Source organism: Nerophis ophidion, linkage group LG04, assembly GCF_033978795.1.
Source record: "Nerophis ophidion isolate RoL-2023_Sa linkage group LG04, RoL_Noph_v1.0, whole genome shotgun sequence".
In the NCBI taxonomy this organism is placed as follows: Eukaryota; Metazoa; Chordata; class Actinopteri; order Syngnathiformes; family Syngnathidae; genus Nerophis; species Nerophis ophidion.
The window spans coordinates 1,244,163-1,272,015 of NC_084614.1; the positions used below are offsets into that span (position 1 = coordinate 1,244,163).

The window sequence follows — 27,853 nt, forward strand, 5'->3', positions numbered from 1 at the left end:
GATCACATGACCATGTACAACATGTAATAATCATGTCAATGTTACACTGTGATCACATGACCATGTACATGTAATAATCATGTCAATGTTACACTGTGATCACATGACCATGTACAACATGTAATAATCATGTCAATGTTACACTGTGATCACATGACCATGTACATGTAATAATCATGTCAATGTTACACTGTGATCAAATGACCATGTACATGTAATAATCATGTCAATGTTACACTGTGATCACATGACCATGTACATGTAATAATCATGTCAATGTTACACTGTGATCACATGACCATGTACAACATGTAATAATCATGTCAATGTTACACTGTGATCACATGACCATGTACATGTAATAATCATGTCAATGTTACACTGTGATCAAATGACCATGTACATGTAATAATCATGTCAATGTTACACTGTGATCACATGACCATGTACATGTAATAATCATGTCAATGTTACACTGTGATCACATGACCATGTACATGTAATAATCATGTCAATGTTACACTGTGATCACATGACCATGTACAACATGTAATAATCATGTCAATGTTACACTGTGATCACATGACCATGTACATGTAATAATCATGTCAATGTTACACTGTGATCAAATGACCATGTACATGTAATAATCATGTCAATGTTACACTGTGATCACATGACCATGTACATGTAATAATCATGTCAATGTTACACTGTGATCACATGACCATGTACATGTAATAATCATGTCAATGTTACACTGTGATCACATGACCATGTACAACATGTAATAATCATGTCAATGTTACACTGTGATCACATGACCATGTACAACATGTAATAATCATGTCAATGTTGCACCGTGATGTAATGCACTGATCACATGACCACGGTGTGATGTAACATCTTGATCACATGACCATTTATTAACAGAGTAAATCAATTCTTGTAGTCATACCATCTGATCTTTTGTAGCTGAGTTTAATATTTTTCAGTCAGTTAAGCCCAAATCATTCCCTCAAGACACTCGAGCTGGCAGCCCATGTCGCCATGACAACACATTTCAGGTAAAAAAAAAGGTGATGTAACAACAGGAAAGAGGATCCAGGAGTTGTGACTTTATTTACTCAGCACCAGGTCCACCCATGGCCTGCTCCTTGTCCTTCTTCTTGTGGCCTGACACGATGTCATCGATGCGCAGCAGCAAGATGGCCGTCTGCAGAAAGAGCAGGTCAATACTTGAACATTTCCCCTCAGTCAAGTTTGTCTAAGTCCAAGTGGGAAGCAGCCACCACACCACCACCACACCACATCTCACCTCCACCACCAGACCACATCTCACATCTACCACCACCACCAGACCACATCTCACCTCCACCACCAGACCACATCTCACCTCCACCACCAGACCACATCTCACCTCCACCACCAGCAGACAACCAAGGTCAAACATCTCACCTCCACCACCAGCAGACAACCAAGGTCAAACATCTCACCTCCATCGCCGTCTTCAAGGTCTGTGCTTTGACAGCCAGGGTGTCCCAGATGCCTGCGGCCGCCATGTCGGTCAGGGTGCCGGTCTCCCCGTCCACGCCCCACACGGTGCTGTCCTGCTGAGTGTGCTTGGCCTGCATGTAGGGGTGACAGAGGTCAGAGGTCAGAGGGCACACACAGGAAAGGTGGAGTCAGGTAAGGTACCCTGAGTGAGGTCAGCACACGGATGGTGGAAGCCCCACAGTTTTGGATGAGGGTGCGAGGGATGACCTCCAGGGCCTGGGCCACCGCACGGTAGGGCCACTGCTCCACACCCACCAGGGCACGTGAGCGCTCCGTCAGGCGCTTGGACACCGCCATCTCCACGGCGCCGCCGCCGGGCAGCAGGAAGGGCTCCACCATCACGTTACGACACACCTGCATGGCGTCCTGCAGGTTCCTCTCCACCTCCTGCAGCGAGGGGGCGGAGTTACAGGTGGCCAGACAGGTGTGAAAGCAGAGAAGAGGAAGAGCTCACGGCCAGGATCTCCTTGCTGGCGCCTCTCAGAAGGATGGTGCAGGCCTTGGGATCCTTACACTCCGTGATGAAGGTGAAGTACTCGTCCCCGATCTTCTTCACCTCAAAGAGCCCCGCCCCCGAGCCCACATCTTCCTCTCGCAGCTCGTCGGTGCGGCTGGCGATGCGAGCGCCACACGCCCTGCGGGGGGAAGGTTTGATGACTTCCTCTTATGCAAATGAGTGTGGTCCTCACCTGGCGATGCGGTTGTTGTCCGTCTTCCTCACACGGCGAATGGCGCTGATGTTGGCCTTCATCAGGTAGTGCTGAGCCAGGTCTAAGGGGCGGAGCCACACATCAGACGCTGTCCTGAAGGGACATGGCGTGCTGGGTCCTACCTGAGATGCCTTTCTCCGTGAAGAGGAGGTCCGGTTTGAGTCGGATGATGTCCTCACACATCTGCTGGATGTAGTCCTCCTCCATCTGCAGGATCCTGGCAAAGTCCTCCTCCTTGCTGATCTCGATGTCCGTCTGCATGCCAATCACACTTTAATACACACTTCTATATGTCCATATCTGTCTGTACGCCAATCACACTTTAATACACACTTCTATATGTCCATATCTGTCTGTACGCCAATCACACTTTAATACACACTTCTATATGTCCATATCTGTCTGTACGCCAATCACACTTTAATACACACTTCTATATGTCCATATCTGTCTGTACGCCAATCACACTTTAATACACACTTCTATATGTCCATATCTGTCTGTACGCCAATCACACTTTAATACACACTTCTATATGTCCATATCTGTCTGTACGCCAATCACACTTTAATACACACTTCTATATGTCCATATCTGTCTGTACGCCAATCACACTTTAATACACACTTCTATATGTCCATATCTGTCTGCATGCCAATCACACTTTAATACACACTTCTATATGTCCATATCTGTCTGTACGCCAATCACACTTTAATACACACTTCTATATGTCCATATCTGTCTGTACGCCAATCACACTTTAATACACACTTCTATATGTCCATATCTGTCTGTACGCCAATCACACTTTAATACACACTTCTATATGTCCATATCTGTCTGCATGCCAATCACACTTTAATACACACTTCTATATGTCCATATCTGTCTGTACGCCAATCACACTTTAATACACACTTCTATATGTCCATATCTGTCTGTACGCCAATCACACTTTAATACACACTTCTATATGTCCATATCTGTCTGTACGCCAATCACACTTTAATACACACTTCTATATGTCCATATCTGTCTGTACGCCAATCACACTTTAATACACACTTCTATATGTCCATATCTGTCTGTACGCCAATCACACTTTAATACACACTTCTATATGTCCATATCTGTCTGTACGCCAATCACACTTTAATACACACTTCTATATGTCCATATCTGTCTGCATGCCAATCACACTTTAATACACACTTCTATATGTCCATATCTGTCTGTACGCCAATCACACTTTAATACACACTTCTATATGTCCATATCTGTCTGTACGCCAATCACACTTTAATACACACTTCTATATGTCCATATCTGTCTGCACGCCAATCACACTTTAATACACACTTCTATATGTCCATATCTGTCTGTACGCCAATCACACTTTAATACACACTTCTATATGTCCATATCTGTCTGTACGCCAATCACACTTTAATACACACTTCTATATGTCCATATCTGTCTGTACGCCAATCACACTTTAATACACACTTCTATATGTCCATATCTGTCTGCATGCCAATCACACTTTAATACACACTTCTATATGTCCATATCTGTCTGTACGCCAATCACACTTTAATACACACTTCTATATGTCCATATCTGTCTGCACGCCAATCACACTTTAATACACACTTCTATATGTCCATATCTGTCTGCACGCCAATCACACTTTAATACACACTTCTATATGTCCATATCTGTCTGTACGCCAATCACACTTTAATACACACTTCTATATGTCCATATCTGTCTGTACGCCAATCACACTTTAATACACACTTCTATATGTCCATATCTGTCTGTACGCCAATCACACTTTAATACACACTTCTATATGTCCATATCTGTCTGTACGCCAATCACACTTTAATACACACTTCTATATGTCCATATCTGTCTGTACGCCAATCACACTTTAATACACACTTCTATATGTCCATATCTGTCTGCATGCCAATCACACTTTAATACACACTTCTATATGTCCATATCTGTCTGTACGCCAATCACACTTTAATACACAATTCTATATGTCCATATCTGTCTGTACGCCAATCACACTTTAATACACACTTCTATATGTCCATATCTGTCTGTACGCCAATCACACTTTAATACACACTTCTATATGTCCATATCTGTCTGTACGCCAATCACACTTTAATACACACTTCTATATGTCCATATCTGTCTGTACGCCAATCACACTTTAATACACACTTCTATATGTCCATATCTGTCTGTATGCCAATCACACTTTAATACACACTTCTATATGTCCATATCTGTCTGTACGCCAATCACACTTTAATACACACTTCTATATGTCCATATCTGTCTGTACGCCAATCACACTTTAATACACACTTCTATATGTCCATATCTGTCTGTACGCCAATCACACTTTAATACACACTTCTATTTGTCCATATCTGTCTGTACGCCAATCACACTTTAATACACACTTCTATATGTCCATATCTGTCTGCATGCCAATCACACTTTAATACACACTTCTATGTGTCCATATCTGTCTGTACGCCAATCACACTTTAATACACAGTTCTATATGTCCATATCTGTCTGTACGCCAATCACACTTTAATACACACTTCTATATGTCCATATCTGTCTGTACGCCAATCACACTTTAATACACACTTCTATATGTCCATATCTGTCTGTACGCCAATCACACTTTAATACACACTTCTATATGTCCATATCTGCCTGCATGCCAATCACACTTTAATACACACTTCTATATGTCCATATCTGTCTGTACGCCAATCACACTTTAATACACACTTCTATATGTCCATATCTGTCTGTACGCCAATCACACTTTAATACACACTTCTATATGTCCATAACTGTCTGTACGCCAATCACACTTTAATACACACTTCTATATGTCCATATCTGTCTGTACGCCAATCACACTTTAATACACACTTCCATATGTCCATATCTATCTGCACGCCAATCACACTTTAATACACACTTCTATATATCCATATCTGTCTGTACGCCAATCACACTTTAATACACACTTCCATATGTCCATATCTGTCTGTACGCCAATCACACTTTAATGCACACTTCTATATGTCCATATCTGTCTGTACGCCAATCACACTTTAATACACACTTCTATATGTCCATATCTGTCTGTACGCCAATCACACTTTAATACACACTTCTATATGTCCATATCTGTCTGTACGCCAATCACACTTTAATACACACTTCCATATGTCCATATCTGTCTGTACGCCAATCACACTTTAATACACACTTCTATATGTCCATATCTGTCTGTACGCCGATCACACTTTAATACACACTTCTATATGTCCATATCTGTCTGTGCGCCGATCACACTTTAATACACACTTCTATATGTCCATATCTGTCTGTGCGCCGATCACACTTTAATACACACTTCTATATGTCCATATCTGTCTGTACGCCGATCACACTTTAATACACACTTCTATATGTCCATACCTGTCTGTACGCCAATCACACTTTAATACACACTTCTATATGTCCATATCTGTCTGTACGCCAATCACACTTTAATACACACTTCTATATGTCCATATCTGTCTGTACGCCAATCACACTTTAATACACACTTCTATATGTCCATATCTGTCTGCATGCCAATCACACTTTAATACACACTTCTATATGTCCATATCTGTCTGTACGCCAATCACACTTTAATACACACTTCTATATGTCCATATCTGTCTGTACGCCAATCACACTTTAATACACACTTCTATATGTCCATATCTGTCTGTACGCCAATCACACTTTAATACACACTTCTATATGTCCATATCTGTCTGTACGCCAATCACACTTTAATACACACTTCTATATGTCCATATCTGTCTGTATGCCAATCACACTTTAATACACACTTCTATATGTCCATATCTGTCTGTACGCCAATCACACTTTAATACACACTTCTATATGTCCATATCTGTCTGTACGCCAATCACACTTTAATACACACTTCTATATGTCCATATCTGTCTGTACGCCAATCACACTTTAATACACACTTCTATTTGTCCATATCTGTCTGTACGCCAATCACACTTTAATACACACTTCTATATGTCCATATCTGTCTGCATGCCAATCACACTTTAATACACACTTCTATGTGTCCATATCTGTCTGTACGCCAATCACACTTTAATACACACTTCTATATGTCCATATCTGTCTGTACGCCAATCACACTTTAATACACACTTCTATATGTCCATATCTGTCTGTACGCCAATCACACTTTAATACACACTTCTATATGTCCATATCTGTCTGCATGCCAATCACACTTTAATACACACTTCTATATGTCCATATCTGTCTGCACGCCAATCACACTTTAATACACACTTCTATATGTCCATATCTGTCTGTACGCCAATCACACTTTAATACACACTTCTATATGTCCATATCTGTCTGTACGCCAATCACACTTTAATACACACTTCTATATGTCCATATCTGTCTGCATGCCAATCACACTTTAATACACACTTCTATATGTCCATATCTGTCTGTACGCCAATCACACTTTAATACACACTTCTATATGTCCATATCTGTCTGTGCGCCAATCACACTTTAATACACACTTCTATATGTCCATATCTGTCTGTACGCCAATCACACTTTAATACACACTTCTATATGTCCATATCTGTCTGCATGCCAATCACACTTTAATACACACTTCTATATGTCCATATCTGTCTGTACGCCAATCACACTTTAATACACACTTCTATATGTCCATATCTGTCTGCATGCCAATCACACTTTAATACACACTTCTATATGTCCATATCTGTCTGTACGCCAATCACACTTTAATACACACTTCTATATGTCCATATCTGTCTGTACGCCAATCACACTTTAATACACACTTCTATATGTCCATATCTGTCTGTACGCCAATCACACTTTAATACACACTTCTATATGTCCATATCTGTCTGTACGCCAATCACACTTTAATACACACTTCCATATGTCCATATCTGTCTGTACGCCAATCACACTTTAATACACACTTCTATTTGTCCATATCTGTCTGTACGCCAATCACACTTTAATACACACTTCTATATGTCCATATCTGTCTGTACGCCAATCACACTTTAATACACACTAATATATGTCCATATCTGTCTGTACGCCAATCACACTTTAATACACACTTCTATATGTCCATATCTGTCTGTACGCCAATCACACTTTAATACACACTTCTATATGTCCATATCTGTCTGTACGCCAATCACACTTTAATACACACTTCTATATGTCCATATCTGTCTGTACGCCGATCACACTTTAATACACACTTCTATATGCCCATATCTGTCTGTACGCCAATCACACTTTAATACACACTTCTATATGTCCATAACTGTCTGTACGCCAATCACACTTTAATACACACTTCTATATGTCCATATCTGTCTGTACGCCAATCACACTTTAATACACACTTCCATATGTCCATATCTATCTGCACGCCAATCACACTTTAATACACACTTCTATATGTCCATATCTGTCTGTACGCCAATCACACTTTAATACACACTTCCATATGTCCATATCTGTCTGTACGCCAATCACACTTTAATGCACACTTCTATATGTCCATATCTGTCTGTACGCCAATCACACTTTAATACACACTTCTATATGTCCATATCTGTCTGTACGCCAATCACACTTTAATACACACTTCTATATGTCCATATCTGTCTGTACGCCAATCACACTTTAATACACACTTCCATATGTCCATATCTGTCTGTACGCCAATCACACTTTAATACACACTTCTATATGTCCATATCTGTCTGTACGCCAATCACACTTTAATACACACTTCTATATGTCCATATCTGTCTGTACGCCAATCACACTTTAATACACACTTCTATATGTCCATATCTGTCTGTGCGCCGATCACACTTTAATACACACTTCTATATGTCCATATCTGTCTGTACGCCGATCACACTTTAATACACACTTCTATATGTCCATATCTGTCTGTACGCCAATCACACTTTAATACACACTTCTATATGTCCATACCTGTCTGTACGCCAATCACACTTTAATACACACTTCTATATGTCCATATCTGTCTGTACGCCAATCACACTTTAATACACACTTCTATATGTCCATATCTGTCTGTACGCCAATCACACTTTAATACACACTTCTATATGTCCATATCTGTCTGTACGCCAATCACACTTTAATACACACTTCTATATGTCCATATCTGTCTGTACGCCAATCACACTTTAATACACACTTCTATATGTCCATATCTGTCTGTACGCTAATCACACTTTAATACACACTTCTATATGTCCATATCTGTCTGTACGCCAATCACACTTTAATACACACTTCTATATGTCCATATCTGTCTGTATGCCAATCACACTTTAATACACACTTCTATATGTCCATATCTGTCTGTACGCCAATCACACTTTAATACACACTTCTATATGTCCATATCTGTCTGTACGCCAATCACACTTTAATACACACTTCTATATGTCCATATCTGTCTGTACGCCAATCACACTTTAATACACACTTCTATTTGTCCATATCTGTCTGTACGCCAATCACACTTTAATACACACTTCTATATGTCCATATCTGTCTGCATGCCAATCACACTTTAATACACACTTCTATGTGTCCATATCTGTCTGTACGCCAATCACACTTTAATACACACTTCTATATGTCCATATCTGTCTGTACGCCAATCACACTTTAATACACACTTCTATATGTCCATATCTGTCTGTACGCCAATCACACTTTAATACACACTTCTATATGTCCATATCTGTCTGCATGCCAATCACACTTTAATACACACTTCTATATGTCCATATCTGTCTGCACGCCAATCACACTTTAATACACACTTCTATATGTCCATATCTGTCTGTACGCCAATCACACTTTAATACACACTTCTATATGTCCATATCTGTCTGTACGCCAATCACACTTTAATACACACTTCTATATGTCCATATCTGTCTGCATGCCAATCACACTTTAATACACACTTCTATATGTCCATATCTGTCTGTACGCCAATCACACTTTAATACACACTTCTATATGTCCATATCTGTCTGTGCGCCAATCACACTTTAATACACACTTCTATATGTCCATATCTGTCTGTACGCCAATCACACTTTAATACACACTTCTATATGTCCATATCTGTCTGCATGCCAATCACACTTTAATACACACTTCTATATGTCCATATCTGTCTGTACGCCAATCACACTTTAATACACACTTCTATATGTCCATATCTGTCTGCATGCCAATCACACTTTAATACACACTTCTATATGTCCATATCTGTCTGTACGCCAATCACACTTTAATACACACTTCTATATGTCCATATCTGTCTGTACGCCAATCACACTTTAATACACACTTCTATATGTCCATATCTGTCTGTACGCCAATCACACTTTAATACACACTTCTATATGTCCATATCTGTCTGTACGCCAATCACACTTTAATACACACTTCCATATGTCCATATCTGTCTGTACGCCAATCACACTTTAATACACACTTCTATTTGTCCATATCTGTCTGTACGCCAATCACACTTTAATACACACTTCTATATGTCCATATCTGTCTGTACGCCAATCACACTTTAATACACACTAATATATGTCCATATCTGTCTGTACGCCAATCACACTTTAATACACACTTCTATATGTCCATATCTGTCTGTACGCCAATCACACTTTAATACACACTTCTATATGTCCATATCTGTCTGTACGCCAATCACACTTTAATACACACTTCTATATGTCCATATCTGTCTGTACGCCGATCACACTTTAATACACACTTCTATATGCCCATATCTGTCTGTACGCCAATCACACTTTAATACACACTTCTATATGTCCATATCTGTCTGTACGCCAATCACACTTTAATACACACTTCTATATGTCCATATCTGTCTGTACGCCAATCACACTTTAATACACACTTCTATATGTCCATATCTGTCTGTACGCCAATCACACTTTAATACACACTTCTATATATCCATATCTGTCTGTACACCAATCACACTTTAATACACACTTCTATATGTCCATATCTGTCTGTACGCCAATCACACTTTAATACACACTTCTATATGTCCATATCTGTCTGTACGCCAATCACACTTTAATACACACTTCCATATGTCCATATCTGTCTGTACGCCAATCACACTTTAATACACACTTCTATATGTCCATATCTGTCTGTACGCCAATCACACTTTAATACACACTTCTATATGTCCATATCTGTCTGTACGCCAATCACACTTTAATACACACTTCTATATGTCCATATCTGTCTGTGCGCCGATCACACTTTAATACACACTTCTATATGTCCATATCTGTCTGTACGCCGATCACACTTTAATACACACTTCTATATGTCCATATCTGTCTGTACGCCAATCACACTTTAATACACACTTCTATATGTCCATACCTGTCTGTACGCCAATCACACTTTAATACACACTTCTATATGTCCATATCTGTCTGTACGCCAATCACACTTTAATACACACTTCTATATGTCCATATCTGTCTGTACGCCAATCACACTTTAATACACACTTCTATATGTCCATATCTGTCTGTACGCCAATCACACTTTAATACACACTTCTATATGTCCATATCTGTCTGTACGCCAATCACACTTTAATACACACTTCTATATGTCCATATCTGTCTGTACGCTAATCACACTTTAATACACACTTCTATATGTCCATATCTGTCTGTACGCCAATCACACTTTAATACACACTTCTATATGTCCATATCTGTCTGTATGCCAATCACACTTTAATACACACTTCTATATGTCCATATCTGTCTGTACGCCAATCACACTTTAATACACACTTCTATATGTCCATATCTGTCTGTACGCCAATCACACTTTAATACACACTTCTATATGTCCATATCTGTCTGTACGCCAATCACACTTTAATACACACTTCTATTTGTCCATATCTGTCTGTACGCCAATCACACTTTAATACACACTTCTATATGTCCATATCTGTCTGCATGCCAATCACACTTTAATACACACTTCTATGTGTCCATATCTGTCTGTACGCCAATCACACTTTAATACACACTTCTATATGTCCATATCTGTCTGTACGCCAATCACACTTTAATACACACTTCTATATGTCCATATCTGTCTGTACGCCAATCACACTTTAATACACACTTCTATATGTCCATATCTGTCTGTACGCCAATCACACTTTAATACACACTTCTATATGTCCATATCTGTCTGTACGCCAATCACACTTTAATACACACTTCTATATGTCCATATCTGTCTGCACGCCAATCACACTTTAATACACACTTCTATATGTCCATATCTGTCTGTACGCCAATCACACTTTAATACACACTTCTATATGTCCATATCTGTCTGTACGCCAATCACACTTTAATACACACTTCTATATGTCCATATCTGTCTGCATGCCAATCACACTTTAATACACACTTCTATATGTCCATATCTGTCTGTACGCCAATCACACTTTAATACACACTTCTATATGTCCATATCTGTCTGTGCGCCAATCACACTTTAATACACACTTCTATATGTCCATATCTGTCTGTACGCCAATCACACTTTAATACACACTTCTATATGTCCATATCTGTCTGCATGCCAATCACACTTTAATACACACTTCTATATGTCCATATCTGTCTGTACGCCAATCACACTTTAATACACACTTCTATATGTCCATATCTGTCTGCATGCCAATCACACTTTAATACACACTTCTATATGTCCATATCTGTCTGTACGCCAATCACACTTTAATACACACTTCTATATGTCCATATCTGTCTGTACGCCAATCACACTTTAATACACACTTCTATATGTCCATATCTGTCTGTACGCCAATCACACTTTAATACACACTTCTATATGTCCATATCTGTCTGTACGCCAATCACACTTTAATACACACTTCCATATGTCCATATCTGTCTGTACGCCAATCACACTTTAATACACACTTCTATTTGTCCATATCTGTCTGTACGCCAATCACACTTTAATACACACTTCTATATGTCCATATCTGTCTGTACGCCAATCACACTTTAATACACACTAATATATGTCCATATCTGTCTGTACGCCAATCACACTTTAATACACACTTCTATATGTCCATATCTGTCTGTACGCCAATCACACTTTAATACACACTTCTATATGTCCATATCTGTCTGTACGCCAATCACACTTTAATACACACTTCTATATGTCCATATCTGTCTGTACGCCGATCACACTTTAATACACACTTCTATATGCCCATATCTGTCTGTACGCCAATCACACTTTAATACACACTTCTATATGTCCATATCTGTCTGTACGCCAATCACACTTTAATACACACTTCTATATGTCCATATCTGTCTGTACGCCAATCACACTTTAATACACACTTCTATATGTCCATATCTGTCTGTACGCCAATCACACTTTAATACACACTTCTATATATCCATATCTGTCTGTACACCAATCACACTTTAATACACACTTCTATATGTCCATATCTGTCTGTACGCCAATCACACTTTAATACACACTTCTATATGTCCATATCTGTCTGCATGCCAATCACACTTTAATACACACTTCTATATGTCCATATCTGTCTGTACGCCAATCACACTTTAATACACACTTCTATATGTCCATTTGAGTCACACATTAAAAGTGTTACTAAAACGGCCTTCTTTCATCTCCGTAATATCGCTAAAATTGGCTCCATTCTGTCCACTAAAGACGCTGAGATCATTATCCATGCGTTTGTTACGTCTCGCCTCGATTACTGTAACGTATTATTTTGGGGTCTCCCCATGTCTAGCATTAAAAGATTACAGTTGGTACAAAATGCGGCTGCTAGACTTTTGACAAGAAAAAGAAAGTTTGATCATATTATGCTTATACTGTATATACCTTTATATACATACATATATACCTATACTGTATATACCTTTATATACATATATACATACATATATACCTGTACTGTATATACCTTTATATACATACATATATACCTATACTGTATATACCTTTATATACATACATATATACCTATACTGTATATACCTTTATATACATACATATATACCTATACTGTATATACCTTTATATACATATATACCTATACTGTATATACCTTTATATACATATATACATACATATATACCTATACTGTATATACCTTTATATACATATATACATACATATATACCTATACTGTATATACCTTTATATACATACATATATACCTATACTGTATATACCTTTATATACATACATATATACCTATACTGTATATACCTTTATATACGTATATACCTATACTGTATATACCTATATATACATATATACATACATATATACCTATACTGTATATACCTTTATATACATATATACATACATATATACCTATACTGTATATACCTTTATATACATATATACATACATATATACCTGTACTGTATATACCTTTATATACATACATATATACCTATACTGTATATACCTTTATATACATACATATATACCTATACTGTATATACCTTTATATACATACATATATACCTATACTGTATATACCTTTATATACATATATACCTATACTGTATATACCTTTATATACATATATACATACATATATACCTATACTGTATATACCTTTATATACATATATACATACATATATACCTATACTGTATATACCTTTATATACATATATACATACATATATACCTATACTGTATATACCTTTATATACATATATACATACATATATACCTGTACTGTATATACCTTTATATACATACATATATACCTATACTGTATATACCTTTATATACATACATATATACCTATACTGTATATACCTTTATATGCATACATATATACCTATACTGTATATACCTTTATATACATATATACCTATACTGTATATACCTTTATATACATATATACATACATATATACCTATACTGTATATACCTTTATATACATATATACATACATATATACCTATACTGTATATACCTTTATATACATATATACATACATATATACCTATACTGTATATACCTTTATATACATATATACATACATATATACCTATACTGGCTCACCTGCACTTGCTTCCTGTGCACTTAAGATGTGACTTTAAGGTTTTACTACTTAGGTATAAAATACTACACGGTCTAGCTCCATCCTATCTTGTCGATTGTATTGTACCATATGTCCCGGCAAGAAATCTGCCTTCAAAAGACTCCGGCTTATTAGTGATCCCCAAAGCCCAAAAAAAGTCTGCGGGATATAGAGCGTTTTCCGTTCGGGCTCCAGTACTCTGGAATGCCCTCCCGGTAACAGTTCGAGATGCCACCTCAGTAGAAGCATTTAAGTCTCACCTTAAAACTCATTTGTATACTCTAGCCTTTAAATAGACTCCCTTTTTAGACCAGTTGATCTGCCGTTTCTTTTCTTTTTCTTCTATGTCCCACTCTCCTTTGTGGAGGGAGTCCGGTCTGATCCGGTGGCCATGTACTGCTCGCCTGTGTATCGGCTGGGGACATCTCTGCGCTGCTGATCCGCCTCGGCTTGGGATGGTTTCCTGCTGGCTCCGCTGTGAACGGGACTCTCGCTGCTGTGTTTGATCCGCTTTGGACTGGACTCTCGCGGCTGTGTTGGATCCATTATGGATTGAAATTTAACAGTATAATGTTAGAACCGCCCGACATCCATTGCTTTCGTCCTCTCCAAGGTTTCTCATAGTCATTATTGTCACCGACGTCCCACATGGTGTGAGTTTTCCTTGCTCCTACCGAGGATGTCGTTGTGGTTTGTGCAGCCCTTTGAGACACTAGTGATTTAGGGCTATATAAGTAAACATTGATTGATTGATTGATATCTGTCTGTACGCCAATCACACTTCTATGTGTTCATATCTGTCTGTACGCCAATCACACTTTAATACACACTTCTATATGTCTATATCCATCTGTACACCAGGTGTGTGTCTCATGTACACACACCTGGTGTACAGCAGGAGCACCAAAGGCTAGGTGTCCATGTAAGGACCTTTAATGTGAAAGGGAAGTGTGTGTGTCTCATGGACACACACCTGGACCACCAAGGGCTAGATGTCCATGTGTGTTTAATGTGTGCAGGGTCACCTGACTCTCGCCCTTCTTGTACTCCAGAGAACAGTCCAGAAGGATGATGCGTGGTTCTTTGATGGAGCGTCTCATGCGTGGATGCGTCACGTCCTTGTTGACCATCACACCTCTTAGCACACACGAGTCCTCGATGAAGCCGCCTGGGACCTGCCAGATGTTCCACAGGTGAGGCGGGACAGGGACAGGGACAGGGACTGGGCGTGCACAAGGCGGCGTACCTTCTCCACTTTGGCGTACTTCTTGATGTCAATCTCCCTGCGGCCGTTGTCGTCCGTCTGCACGGTGACCACGGCGTCCAGCGCCATGCCGCACGCCAGCTGCGACCAGCGGCTCAGGGCTTTGGTGTTGATGGCCGAGTGCACGATCTTCAGCATCATGGAGCGGTCCGCCGTGTCCACGGGGACGCTGGTGTCCACCACAAGTTGTTGTTATGCGTTACATCTAGTCGCCTGTCAAAATAAAAGCCTACCTGAGCTCCTTCAGCGTGGCCAACATGTCATCCAATGCTCGCCTGTAGGCGCTGATGATGACTGTAGGATGCATCTGCTGCTCCAGGAACTGCTCTGCCACCGCCAGCATCTCTCCCGCTGACACACACACACATTATAGTACATCTCCAGCTAACACACACACACATTACAGTACATCTCACTCACTCACTCACTCACTCACTCACTCACTCACTCACTACTCACTCACTACTCACTCACTCACTCACTCACTCACCCAGGATGATGACAGAGGTGGTCCCGTCTCCCACTTCTTCATCTTGAGTGCGGCTGATCTCAATCATGGTTTTAGCTGCAGGATGTTGCACCTGGATCTGTCAGCACAGTCAAACATGGGTGGGTGACCTAAGTAGACCTGATGAAGGCTCCCCTCTCTGAGGGGTGGGTGACCTAAGTAGACCTGATGAAGGCTGGGTGACCTAAGTAGACCTGATGAAGGCTCACCTCTCTGAGGGGTGGGTGACCTAAGTAGACCTGATGAAGGCTGGGTGACCTAAGTAGACCTGTTGAAGGCTCACCTCTCTGAGGGGTGGGTGACCTAAGTAGACCTGATGAAGGCTGGGTGACCTAAGTAGACCTGATGAAGGCTCACCTCTCTGAGGGGTGGGTGACCTAAGTAGACCTGATGAAGGCTCACCTCTCTGAGGGGTGGGTGACCTAAGTAGACCTGATGAAGGCTGGGTGACCTAAGTAGACCTGATGAAGGCTGGGTGACCTAAGTAGACCTGATGAAGGCTCACCTCTCTGAGGGGTGGGTGACCTAAGTAGACCTGATGAAGGCTGGGTGACCTAAGTAGACCTGATGAAGGCTCACCTCTCTGAGGGGTGGGTGACCTAAGTAGACCTGATGAAGGCTGGGTGACCTAAGTAGACCTGATGAAGGCTCACCTCTCTGAGGGGTGGGTGACCTAAGTAGACCTGATGAAGGCTCACCTCTCTGAGGGGTGGGTGACCTAAGTAGACCTGATGAAGGCTGGGTGACCTAAGTAGACCTGATGAAGGCTGGGTGACCTAAGTAGACCTGATGAAGGCTGGGTGACCTAAGTAGACCTGATGAAGGCTGGGTGACCTAAGTAGACCTGATGAAGGCTCACCTCTCTGAGGGGTGGGTGACCTAAGTAGACCTGATGAAGGCTCACCTCTCTGAGGGGTGGGTGACCTAAGTAGACCTGATGAAGGCTGGGTGACCTAAGTAGACCTGATGAAGGCTGGGTGACCTAAGTAGACCTGATGAAGGCTGGGTGACCTAAGTAGACCTGATGAAGGCTGGGTGACCTAAGTAGACCTGATGAAGGCTCACCTCTCTGAGGATGGCATTTCCATCGTTGGTCATGACGATGCCTCCAGTGGGGTCCAGCAACATCTACAACACATTAGCACCGCTGGCTTGAAAAACTTCAATGTGTAATTGTGGGCAAACACTTTTCGTAAAATTTGGAGCTTTGAAGAACGTTCTGGTGTGCTCAGATTTCTGATAAGTGGAGAAATGGGCGAGTTACAGCGAGTAGGAAAATGTGGTGACCCTCCCCCTGTCCTTGTTTGTGAATGAGTGAGCATTTCATGAAAGCTGCTTTTATAGCCAATCATGGCAGAGCCGGCTCAAGGCATAAGCCAACTAAGCGGCCACCAGGGGGCCCCCAAAAGCAATTAACAAAAAATACCTAACCCTAAGTGATTTTATTGTTGCACTTTATTGTTTTTCTTGCACTACGAATTATTTTCGCACATTGCTGTTTCAGGTTTTTGCTACCAAAAACAATAAAGTGAATCAGAATCAGCTTTATTGTCCAGTTATGTTTAACACACATGGAATTTAACTTCAGTAGACTACGCTCTCTTTGTACAAAGTAAACATTAAATATGAACATCCTCCATCCATCCATCCATTTTCTACCGCTTATTCCCTTTCGGGGTCGCGGGGGGCGCTGGCGCCTATCTCAGCTACAATTAACTAAAAATATAAACTAGTAATTAAAGACTAATATGTACAAGACTGATGAGACAAGCTGACACTTGGACTGTTCAACCCCAGGCCACTCTTGTAGCTGAATGTTTTCTACATTTTAAGACTAGGAAGCATCTGTGGCACTCTGGACATCATTGGTTCATTCATTGGTATTATCTTCTTAACTGGGCCACCCCCATATCTTCATAAATGACATGTCATTTGTAACGACATGCCAGGCTGACAATAGGATCATGTCAACAACACTGGCAGAGCCGCAATGACTTTATAGTTGGTGTGTCAATCATCAACAATCAATATTATTGGCAGAAATAGAGGGCCCCAGAATCAAATTTTGCTTAGGGCCCCAAGGAGGCTTGGGCCGGCACTGGATCATGGCACCCACCTTTTCCCAATTGGCCTGTTCACCTGTGGGAGGTTCCAAATAAGTCTTTGATTAGCATTCCTCAACTTTCTCACTCTTTTTTGCCACTTGTGCCAGCTTCTTTGAAACATGTTGCAGGCATCCAATTCCAAATGAGCTAATATTTGCAACAAATAGCAAAGTTTGTCAATGTGAAAAGTAAATATCTTGTCTTTGCAGTCTAGTCAATTGAATATAAGTTGTAAAGAATTTGTAGTATTCTCTTTTTATTTAGCATTTACACAAGCTGACTACGTGGTCACTGCTGTTGTGGAGAATACAGAGCTGCCCTCCAACAAGGTTTTATGTACATGCTAAATTGTGTACAATGTACTAGTAGACTATTTTAAACACGGTGTACTAAATATGAGGGCTCTAATGAGAACCTCACTAACAACTTTAACCACGCCCTGCGCCACACCCGTGCTAGTATTGCACCGCTAAAGGTAAAAAGGCCCCCTAAAAGGCAACCCCATGGTTTACAGAAGAAACTACAGCTCATAAATGATGATGTAGAAAGCTGGACCACAAATGGCGCGCGACTAAACCTGAGGTTTTCCATCAAGCATGGAGTGATAGTTTATTAACTTAGAAACACAGCTAAAGCTAATTACTCAGAGTATCTGTCGGTTTCAGCAAGTCAAATTTAAGACTTTTTAAGACCTTTTTAATGCCACCTTGAATGAATTTACGACCGAAAAAAATAATTAAAAAACTATAAATATAAGCGATGGTTGGGGATCCCACTGTACTACAACCTCAGTGACAGTAGGTCAAGTTTACTGTTTGAATGTTTATTAATAAACAAACTGAGAAGCACCACTCTGCCAAACAGCTTATCAAAATCTTGAGGGATCCAAAAACGTTGACATCCACAACAAACAAACCAACACCAACACCAACGCCAGTAAAAACATAATAACCGAGGCGAGGGTAAAAATAAATTACATTTGGTCAATAATAGTGCAAAACAGTATTGTAACATCAACAAGAAAACATGGACATCCAGTTGTTTCTTCGTGCTGTGATTCAGTTTCATCGAACATTAACACATACCGAGACCCGTTGACTTGGTCGAAGAGCAGGTTTTGGATGTGAGGTGCTAATCCTTGTCTGGTAATATACGCTGTTTTATCCTTTTCGCGGGAAAATGTATTAGCAACCTGAGAATCATGAAACATCACACGAAAAAGATGGCCAATCCCGTCATTTGAGGTGTAGGATTGATGTTTCACCACAGTGTGCAAGATCCATAACACCTGGGATTTGAATGTTGCTGTCCTGCCCAAGATTAGTGTCAGGTCAGTGCTGCTAGCGACAGTTGTTGCTAGCTGGGGGGGCCTTGGACCCACGCAGAACTGAGAGGTGCCCGCTGATTGTTTTTGGCTCGCTGCCGTGGTTTTATGCTTACCGCACTGCATGTGCGATTCCACCGCTCTAATTCCCATGGTGCCAAGTTTGAAATCCCTCTTACAAAGTATGCACCTGGCCTCCTCAGGATAGGCAACAGGCTTAAGCCAGCTTTTAAACCGGCTGTCCTCCAGCCAACGCGCGCAAAACTAGCATTTCCCCATGCTGACTGAAAGGCGGGATGCCAGAAAGAAAGGAAGGAGACTGCGTGCGACTGACACTGAAATCACTCACTTTTACTCAGACGTGCCCCGAAAAAAAAAAAAAAAAAATGGCCCGACAATTTAAGACCATTGAGTACTGAATTTAAGACCAATTTAGGAATTTCTAATAAATGTAATACTTTTTAAGGCCTTAATTTTAGATACATGAATTTAAGACTTTTCAAGACTTTTTAAGGATCCGCGGATACTCTGTTAGCACTCCAATCACATCCGCCTCAACAAAAACGATCATAAATATTTGTTCAGTACAGTAGCATCACTAACACAACAAGGGGGTCCACACCTTAAGTACTGGAGTACTAAGAGTGTACTACATTTGCATGTACTGGAGTACTAAGAGTGTACTACATTTGCATGTACTGGAGTACTAACAGTGTACTACATTTGGATGTACTGGAGTACTAACAGTGTACTACATTTATATGTACTGGAGTACTAAGAGTGTACTACATTTGCATGTACTGGAGTACTAAGAGTGTACTACATTTGCATGTACTGGAGTACTAACAGTGTACTACATTTGGATGTACTGGAGTACTAACAGTGTACTACATTTGCATGTACTGGAGTACTAAGAGTGTACTACATTTGCATGTACTGGAGTACTAACAGTGTACTACATTTGGATGTACTGGAGTACTAACAGTGTACTACATTTGTATGTACTGGAGTACTAACAGTGTACTACATTTGCATGTACTGGAGTACTAAGAGTGTACTACATTTGCATGTACTGGAGTACTAACAGTGTACTACATTTGGATGTACTGGAGTACTAACAGTGTACTACATTTATATGTACTGGAGTACTAAGAGTGTACTACATTTGCATGTACTGGAGTACTAAGAGTGTACTACATTTGCATGTACTGGAGTACTAAGAGTGTACTACATTTGCATGTACTGGAGTACTAACAGTGTACTACATTTGCATGTACTGGAGTACTAAGAGTGTACTACATTTGCATGTACTGGAGTACTAACAGTGTACTACATTTGGATGTACTGGAGTACTAACAGTGTACTACATTTGTATGTACTGGAGTACTAACAGTGTACTACATTTGCATGTACTGGAGTACTAACACTGTACTACATTTGCATGTACTGGAGTACTAACACTGTACTACATTTGCATGTACTGGAGTACTAACACTGTACTACATTTGCATGTACTGGAGTACTAACAGTGTACTACATTTGTATGTACTGGAGTACTAACAGTGTACTACATTTGTATGTACTGGAGTACTAACACTGTACTACATTTGCATGTACTGGAGTACTAACAGTTTATTACATTTGCATGTACTGGGTACTAACACTGTACTACATTTGCATGTACTGGAGTACTAACACTGTACTACATTTGCATGTACTGGGTACTAACACTGTACTACATTTGCATGTACTGGAGTACTAACACTGTACTACATTCGTATGTACTGGAGTACTAACAGTGTACTACATTTGCATGTACTGGAGTACTAAGAGTGTACTACATTTGCATGTACTGGAGTACTAAGAGTGTACTACATTTGCATGTACTGGAGTACTAAGAGTGTACTACATTTGCATGTACTGGAGTACTAACAGTGTACTACATTTGCATGTACTGGAGAACTAAGAGTGTACTACATTTGCATGTACTGGAGTACTAAGAGTGTACTACATTTGCATGTACTGGAGTACTAACAGTGTACTACATTTGCATGTACTGGAGTACTAACAGTGTACTACATTTGCATGTACTGGAGTACTAACACTGTACTACATTTGCATGTACTGGAGTACTAACTGTGTACTACATTTGCATGTACTGGAGTACTAAGAGTGTACTACATTTGCATGTACTGGAGTACTAACAGTGTACTACATTTGCATGTACTGGAGTACTAACAGTGTACTACATTTGCATGTACTGGGTACTAACACTGTACTACATTTGCATGTACTGGAGTACTAAGAGTGTACTACATTTGCATGTACTGGAGTACTAAGAGTGTACTACATTTGCATGTACTGGAGTACTAAGAGTGTACTACATTTGCATGTACTGGAGTACTAAGAGTGTACTACATTTGCATGTACTGGAGTACTAAGAGTGTACTACATTTGTATGTACTGGAGTACTAAGAGTGTACTACATTTGCATGTACTGGAGTACTAACAGTGTACTACATTTGCATGTACTGGAGTACTAAGAGTGTACTACATTTGCATGTACTGGAGTACTAAGCGTGTACTACATTTGTATGTACTGGAGTACTAAGAGTGTACTACATTTGCATGTACTGGAGTACTAACAGTGTACTACATTTGCATGTACTGGAGTACTAAGAGTGTACTACATTTGCATGTACTGAAGTACTAAGAGTGAACTACATTTGCATGTACTGGAGTACTAAGAGTGTACTACATTTGCATGTACTGGAGTACTAAGAGTGTACTACATTTGCATGTACTGGAGTACTAAGAGTGTACTACATTTGCATGTACTGGAGTACTAAGAATGTACTACATTTGTATGTACTGGAGTACTAAGAGTGTACTACATTTGCATGTACTGGAGTACTAAGAGTGTACTATATTTGCATGTACTGGAGTACTAAGAGTGTACTACATTTGCATGTACTGGAGTACTAAGAGTGTACTACATTTGCATGTACTGGAGTACTAAGAGTGTACTACATTTGCATGTACTGGAGTACTAAGAGTGTACTACATTTGTATGTACTGGAGTACTAAGAGTGTACTACATTTGCATGTACTGGAGTACTAAGAGTGTACTACATTTGCATGTACTGGAGTACTAAGAGTGTACTACATTTGCATGTACTGGAGTACTAAGAGTGTACTACATTTGCATGTACTGGAGTACTAACAGTGTACTACATTTGCATGTACTGGAGAACTAAGAGTGTACTACATTTGCATGTACTGGAGTACTAAGAGTGTACTACATTTGCATGTACTGGAGTACTAACAGTGTACTACATTTGCATGTACTGGAGTACTAAGAGTGTACTACATTTGCATGTACTGGAGTACTAGGAGTGTACTACATTTGCATGTACTGGAGTACTAAGAGTGTACTACATTTGCATGTACTGGAGTACTAAGAGTGTACTACATTTGCATGTACTGGAGTACTAAGAGTGTACTACATTTGCATGTACTGGAGTACTAAGAGTGTACTACATTTGCATGTACTGGAGTACTAACAGTGTACTACATTTGCATGTAATGGAGTACTAACAGTGTACTACATTTGCATGTACTGGAGTACTAACAGTGTACTACATTTGTATGTACTGGAGTACTAACAGTGTACTACATTTGTATGTACTGGAGTACTAAGAGTGTACTACATTTGCATGTACTGGAGTACTAACAGTGTACTACATTTGCATGTACTGGAGTACTAAGAGTGTACTACATTTGCATGTACTGAAGTACTAAGAGTGTACTACATTTGTATGTACTGGAGTACTAAGAGTGTACTACATTTGCATGTACTGGAGTACTAAGAGTGTACTACATTTGCATGTACTGGAGTACTAAGAGTGTACTACATTTGCATGTACTGGAGTACTAAGAATGTACTACATTTGCATGTACTGGAGTACTAAGAGTGTACTACATTTGCATGTACTGGAGTACTAAGAGTGTACTATATTTGCATGTACTGGAGTACTAAGAGTGTACTACATTTGCATGTACTGGAGTACTAAGAGTGTACTACATTTGCATGTACTGGAGTACTAAGAGTGTACTACATTTGCATGTACTGGAGTACTAAGAGTGTACTACATTTGTATGTACTGGAGTACTAAGAGTGTACTACATTTGCATGTACTGGAGTACTAAGAGTGTACTACATTTGCATGTACTGGAGTACTAAGAGTGTACTACATTTGCATGTACTGGAGTACTAAGAGTGTACTACATTTGCATGTACTGGAGTACTAAGAGTGTACTACATTTGCATGTACTGGAGTACTAACAGTGTACTACATTTGCATGTACTGGAGTACTAAGAGTGTACTACATTTGCATGTACTGGAGTACTAAGGGTGTACTACATTTGCATGTACTGGAGTACTAAGAGTGTACTACATTTGTATGTACTGGAGTACTAAGAGTGTACTACATTTGCATGTACTGGAGTACTAAGAGTGTACTACATTTGGATGTACTGGAGTACTAACAGTGTACTACATTTGCATGTACTGGAGTACTAAGAGTGTACTACATTTGCATGTACTGGAGTACTAACAGTGTACTACATTTGGATGTACTGGAGTACTAACAGTGTACTACATTTGTATGTACTGGAGTACTAACAGTGTACTACATTTGCATGTACTGGAGTACTAAAAGTGTACTACATTTGTATGTACTGGAGTACTAACAGTGTACTACATTTGCATGTACTGGAGTACTAACACTGTACTACATTTGCATGTACTGGAGTACTAACACTGTACTACATTTGCATGTACTGGAGTACTAACACTGTACTACATTTGCATGTACTGGAGTACTAACAGTGTACTACATTTGTATGTACTGGAGTACTAACAGTGTACTACATTTGTATGTACTGGAGTACTAACACTGTACTACATTTGCATGTACTGGAGTACTAACAGTTTATTACATTTGCATGTACTGGGTACTAACACTGTACTACATTTGCATGTACTGGAGTACTAACACTGTACTACATTTGCATGTACTGGGTACTAACACTGTACTACATTTGCATGTACTGGAGTACTAACACTGTACTACATTCGTATGTACTGGAGTACTAACAGTGTACTACATTTGCATGTACTGGAGTACTAAGAGTGTACTACATTTGCATGTACTGGAGTACTAAGAGTGTACTACATTTGCATGTACTGGAGTACTAACAGTGTACTACATTTGCATGTACTGGAGAACTAAGAGTGTACTACATTTGCATGTACTGGAGTACTAAGAGTGTACTACATTTGCATGTACTGAGTACTAACAGTGTACTACATTTGCATGTACTGGAGTACTAACAGTGTACTACATTTGCATGTACTGGAGTACTAACACTGTACTACATTTGCATGTACTGGAGTACTAACTGTGTACTACATTTGCATGTACTGGAGTACTAAGAGTGTACTACATTTGCATGTACTGGAGTACTAACAGTGTACTACATTTGCATGTACTGGAGTACTAACAGTGTACTACATTTGCATGTACTGGGTACTAACAGTGTACTACATTTGCATGTACTGGGTACTAACACTGTACTACATTTGCATGTACTGGAGTACTAAGAGTGTACTACATTTGCATGTACTGGAGTACTAAGAGTGTACTACATTTGCATGTACTGGAGTACTAAGAGTGTACTACATTTGCATGTACTGGAGTACTAAGAGTGTACTACATTTGCATGTACTGGAGTACTAACAGTGTACTACATTTGCATGTAATGGAGTACTAACAGTGTACTACATTTGCATGTACTGGAGTACTAACAGTGTACTACATTTGTATGTACTGGAGTACTAACAGTGTACTACATTTGTATGTACTGGAGTACTAAGAGTGTACTACATTTGCATGTACTGGAGTACTAACAGTGTACTACATTTGCATGTACTGGAGTACTAAGAGTGTACTACATTTGCATGTACTGAAGTACTAAGAGTGTACTACATTTGTATGTACTGGAGTACTAAGAGTGTACTACATTTGCATGTACTGGAGTACTAAGAGTGTACTACATTTGCATGTACTGGAGTACTAAGAGTGTACTACATTTGCATATACTGGAGTACTAAGAGTGTACTACATTTGTATGTACTGGAGTACTAAGAGTGTACTACATTTGCATGTACTGGAGTACTAAGAGTGTACTACATTTGCATGTACTGGAGTACTAAGAGTGTACTACATTTGCATGTAGTGGAGTACTAAGAGTGTACTACATTTGCATGTACTGGAGTACTAAGAGTGTACTACATTTGCATGTACTGGAGTACTAAGAGTGTACTACATTTGCATGTACTGGAGTACTAAGAGTGTACTACATTTGCATGTACTGGAGTACTAACAGTGTACTACATTTGCATGTACTGGAGTACTAATCAGTGTACTACATTTGCATGTACTGGAGTACTAAGAGTGTACTACATTTGCATGTACTGGAGTACTAAGAGTGTACTACATTGCATGTACTGGAGTACTAAGAGTGTACTACATTTGCATGTACTGGAGTACTAACAGTGTACTACATTTGCATGTAATGGAGTACTAACAGTGTACTACATTTGCATGTACTGGAGTACTAACAGTGTACTACATTTGTATGTACTGGAGTACTAACAGTGTACTACATTTGTATGTACTGGAGTACTAAGAGTGTACTACATTTGCATGTACTGGAGTACTAACAGTGTACTACATTTGCATGTACTGGAGTACTAAGAGTGTACTACATTTGCATGTACTGAAGTACTAAGAGTGTACTACATTTGTATGTACTGGAGTACTAAGAGTGTACTACATTTGCATGTACTGGAGTACTAAGAGTGTACTACATTTGCATGTACTGGAGTACTAAGAGTGTACTACATTTGCATGTACTGGAGTACTAAGAATGTACTACATTTGCATGTACTGGAGTACTAAGAGTGTACTACATTTGCATGTACTGGAGTACTAAGAGTGTACTGTATTTGCATGTACTGGAGTACTAAGAGTGTACTACATTTGCATGTACTGGAGTACTAAGAGTGTACTACATTTGCATGTACTGGAGTACTAAGCGTGTACTACATTTGCATGTACTGGAGTACTAAGAGTGTACTACATTTGTATGTACTGGAGTACTAAGAGTGTACTACATTTGCATGTACTGGAGTACTAAGAGTGTACTACATTTGCATGTACTGGAGTACTAAGAGTGTACTACATTTGCATGTACTGGAGTACTAAGAGTGTACTACATTTGCATGTACTGGAGTACTAAGAGTGTACTACATTTGCATGTACTGGAGTACTAACAGTGTACTACATTTGCATGTACTGGAGTACTAAGAGTGTACTACATTTGCATGTACTGGAGTACTAAGGGTGTACTACATTTGCATGTACTAGAGTACTAAGAGTGTACTACATTTGCATGTACTGGAGTACTAAGAGTGTACTACATTTGCATGTACTGGAGTACTAAGAGTGTACTACATTTGGATGTACTGGAGTACTAACAGTGTACTACATTTGCATGTACTGGAGTACTAAGAGTGTACTACATTTGCATGTACTGGAGTACTAACAGTGTACTACATTTGGATGTACTGGAGTACTAACAGTGTACTACATTTGTGTGTACTGGAGTACTAACAGTGTACTACATTTGCATGTACTGGAGTACTAAAAGTGTACTACATTTGTATGTACTGGAGTACTAACAGTGTACTACATTTGCATGTACTGGAGTACTAACACTGTACTACATTTGCATGTACTGGAGTACTAACACTGTACTACATTTGCATGTACTGGAGTACTAACACTGTACTA

At 39.6% G+C, this 27,853-nt stretch overlaps 1 protein-coding gene across 1 annotated transcript; it reads right to left on the reverse strand.

Moving 5' to 3' along the window:
- Window positions 1-962: 962 nt before the first annotated feature.
- On the reverse strand, window positions 963-17,691 carry cct3 (chaperonin containing TCP1, subunit 3 (gamma)). Its single transcript, XM_061896661.1, has 11 exons — window positions 17,570-17,691; window positions 16,487-16,583; window positions 16,230-16,347; window positions 15,979-16,165; window positions 15,758-15,907; window positions 2,390-2,522; window positions 2,247-2,328; window positions 2,012-2,192; window positions 1,699-1,944; window positions 1,497-1,628; window positions 963-1,216 (listed from the first exon to the last, which is right to left on the reverse strand). Exons 1-11 carry the CDS (start codon window positions 17,630-17,632, stop codon window positions 1,124-1,126), a joined length of 1,482 nt encoding a protein of 493 aa, XP_061752645.1. The 5' UTR covers window positions 17,633-17,691; the 3' UTR covers window positions 963-1,123.
- Between the last annotated feature and the right edge of the window lie 10,162 nt (window positions 17,692-27,853).

What these genes read in the sequence shown, in the direction of transcription:
- cct3 (XM_061896661.1), bottom strand. Translation starts at nt 17,632, where the DNA reads ATGTTGCTGGACCCCACTGGAGGCATCGTCATGACCAACGATGGAAAT. An exon ending in GCCACGCTGAAGGAGCTCAG is followed by an intron (nt 16,166 to 16,229) that starts GTAGGCTTTTAT and finishes GGTGGACACCAG; the next exon opens with CGTCCCCGTGGACACGGCGG. An exon ending in GTGTGCTGACCTCACTCAGG is followed by an intron (nt 1,629 to 1,698) that starts GTACCTTACCTG and finishes CCCTACATGCAG; the next exon opens with GCCAAGCACACTCAGCAGGA.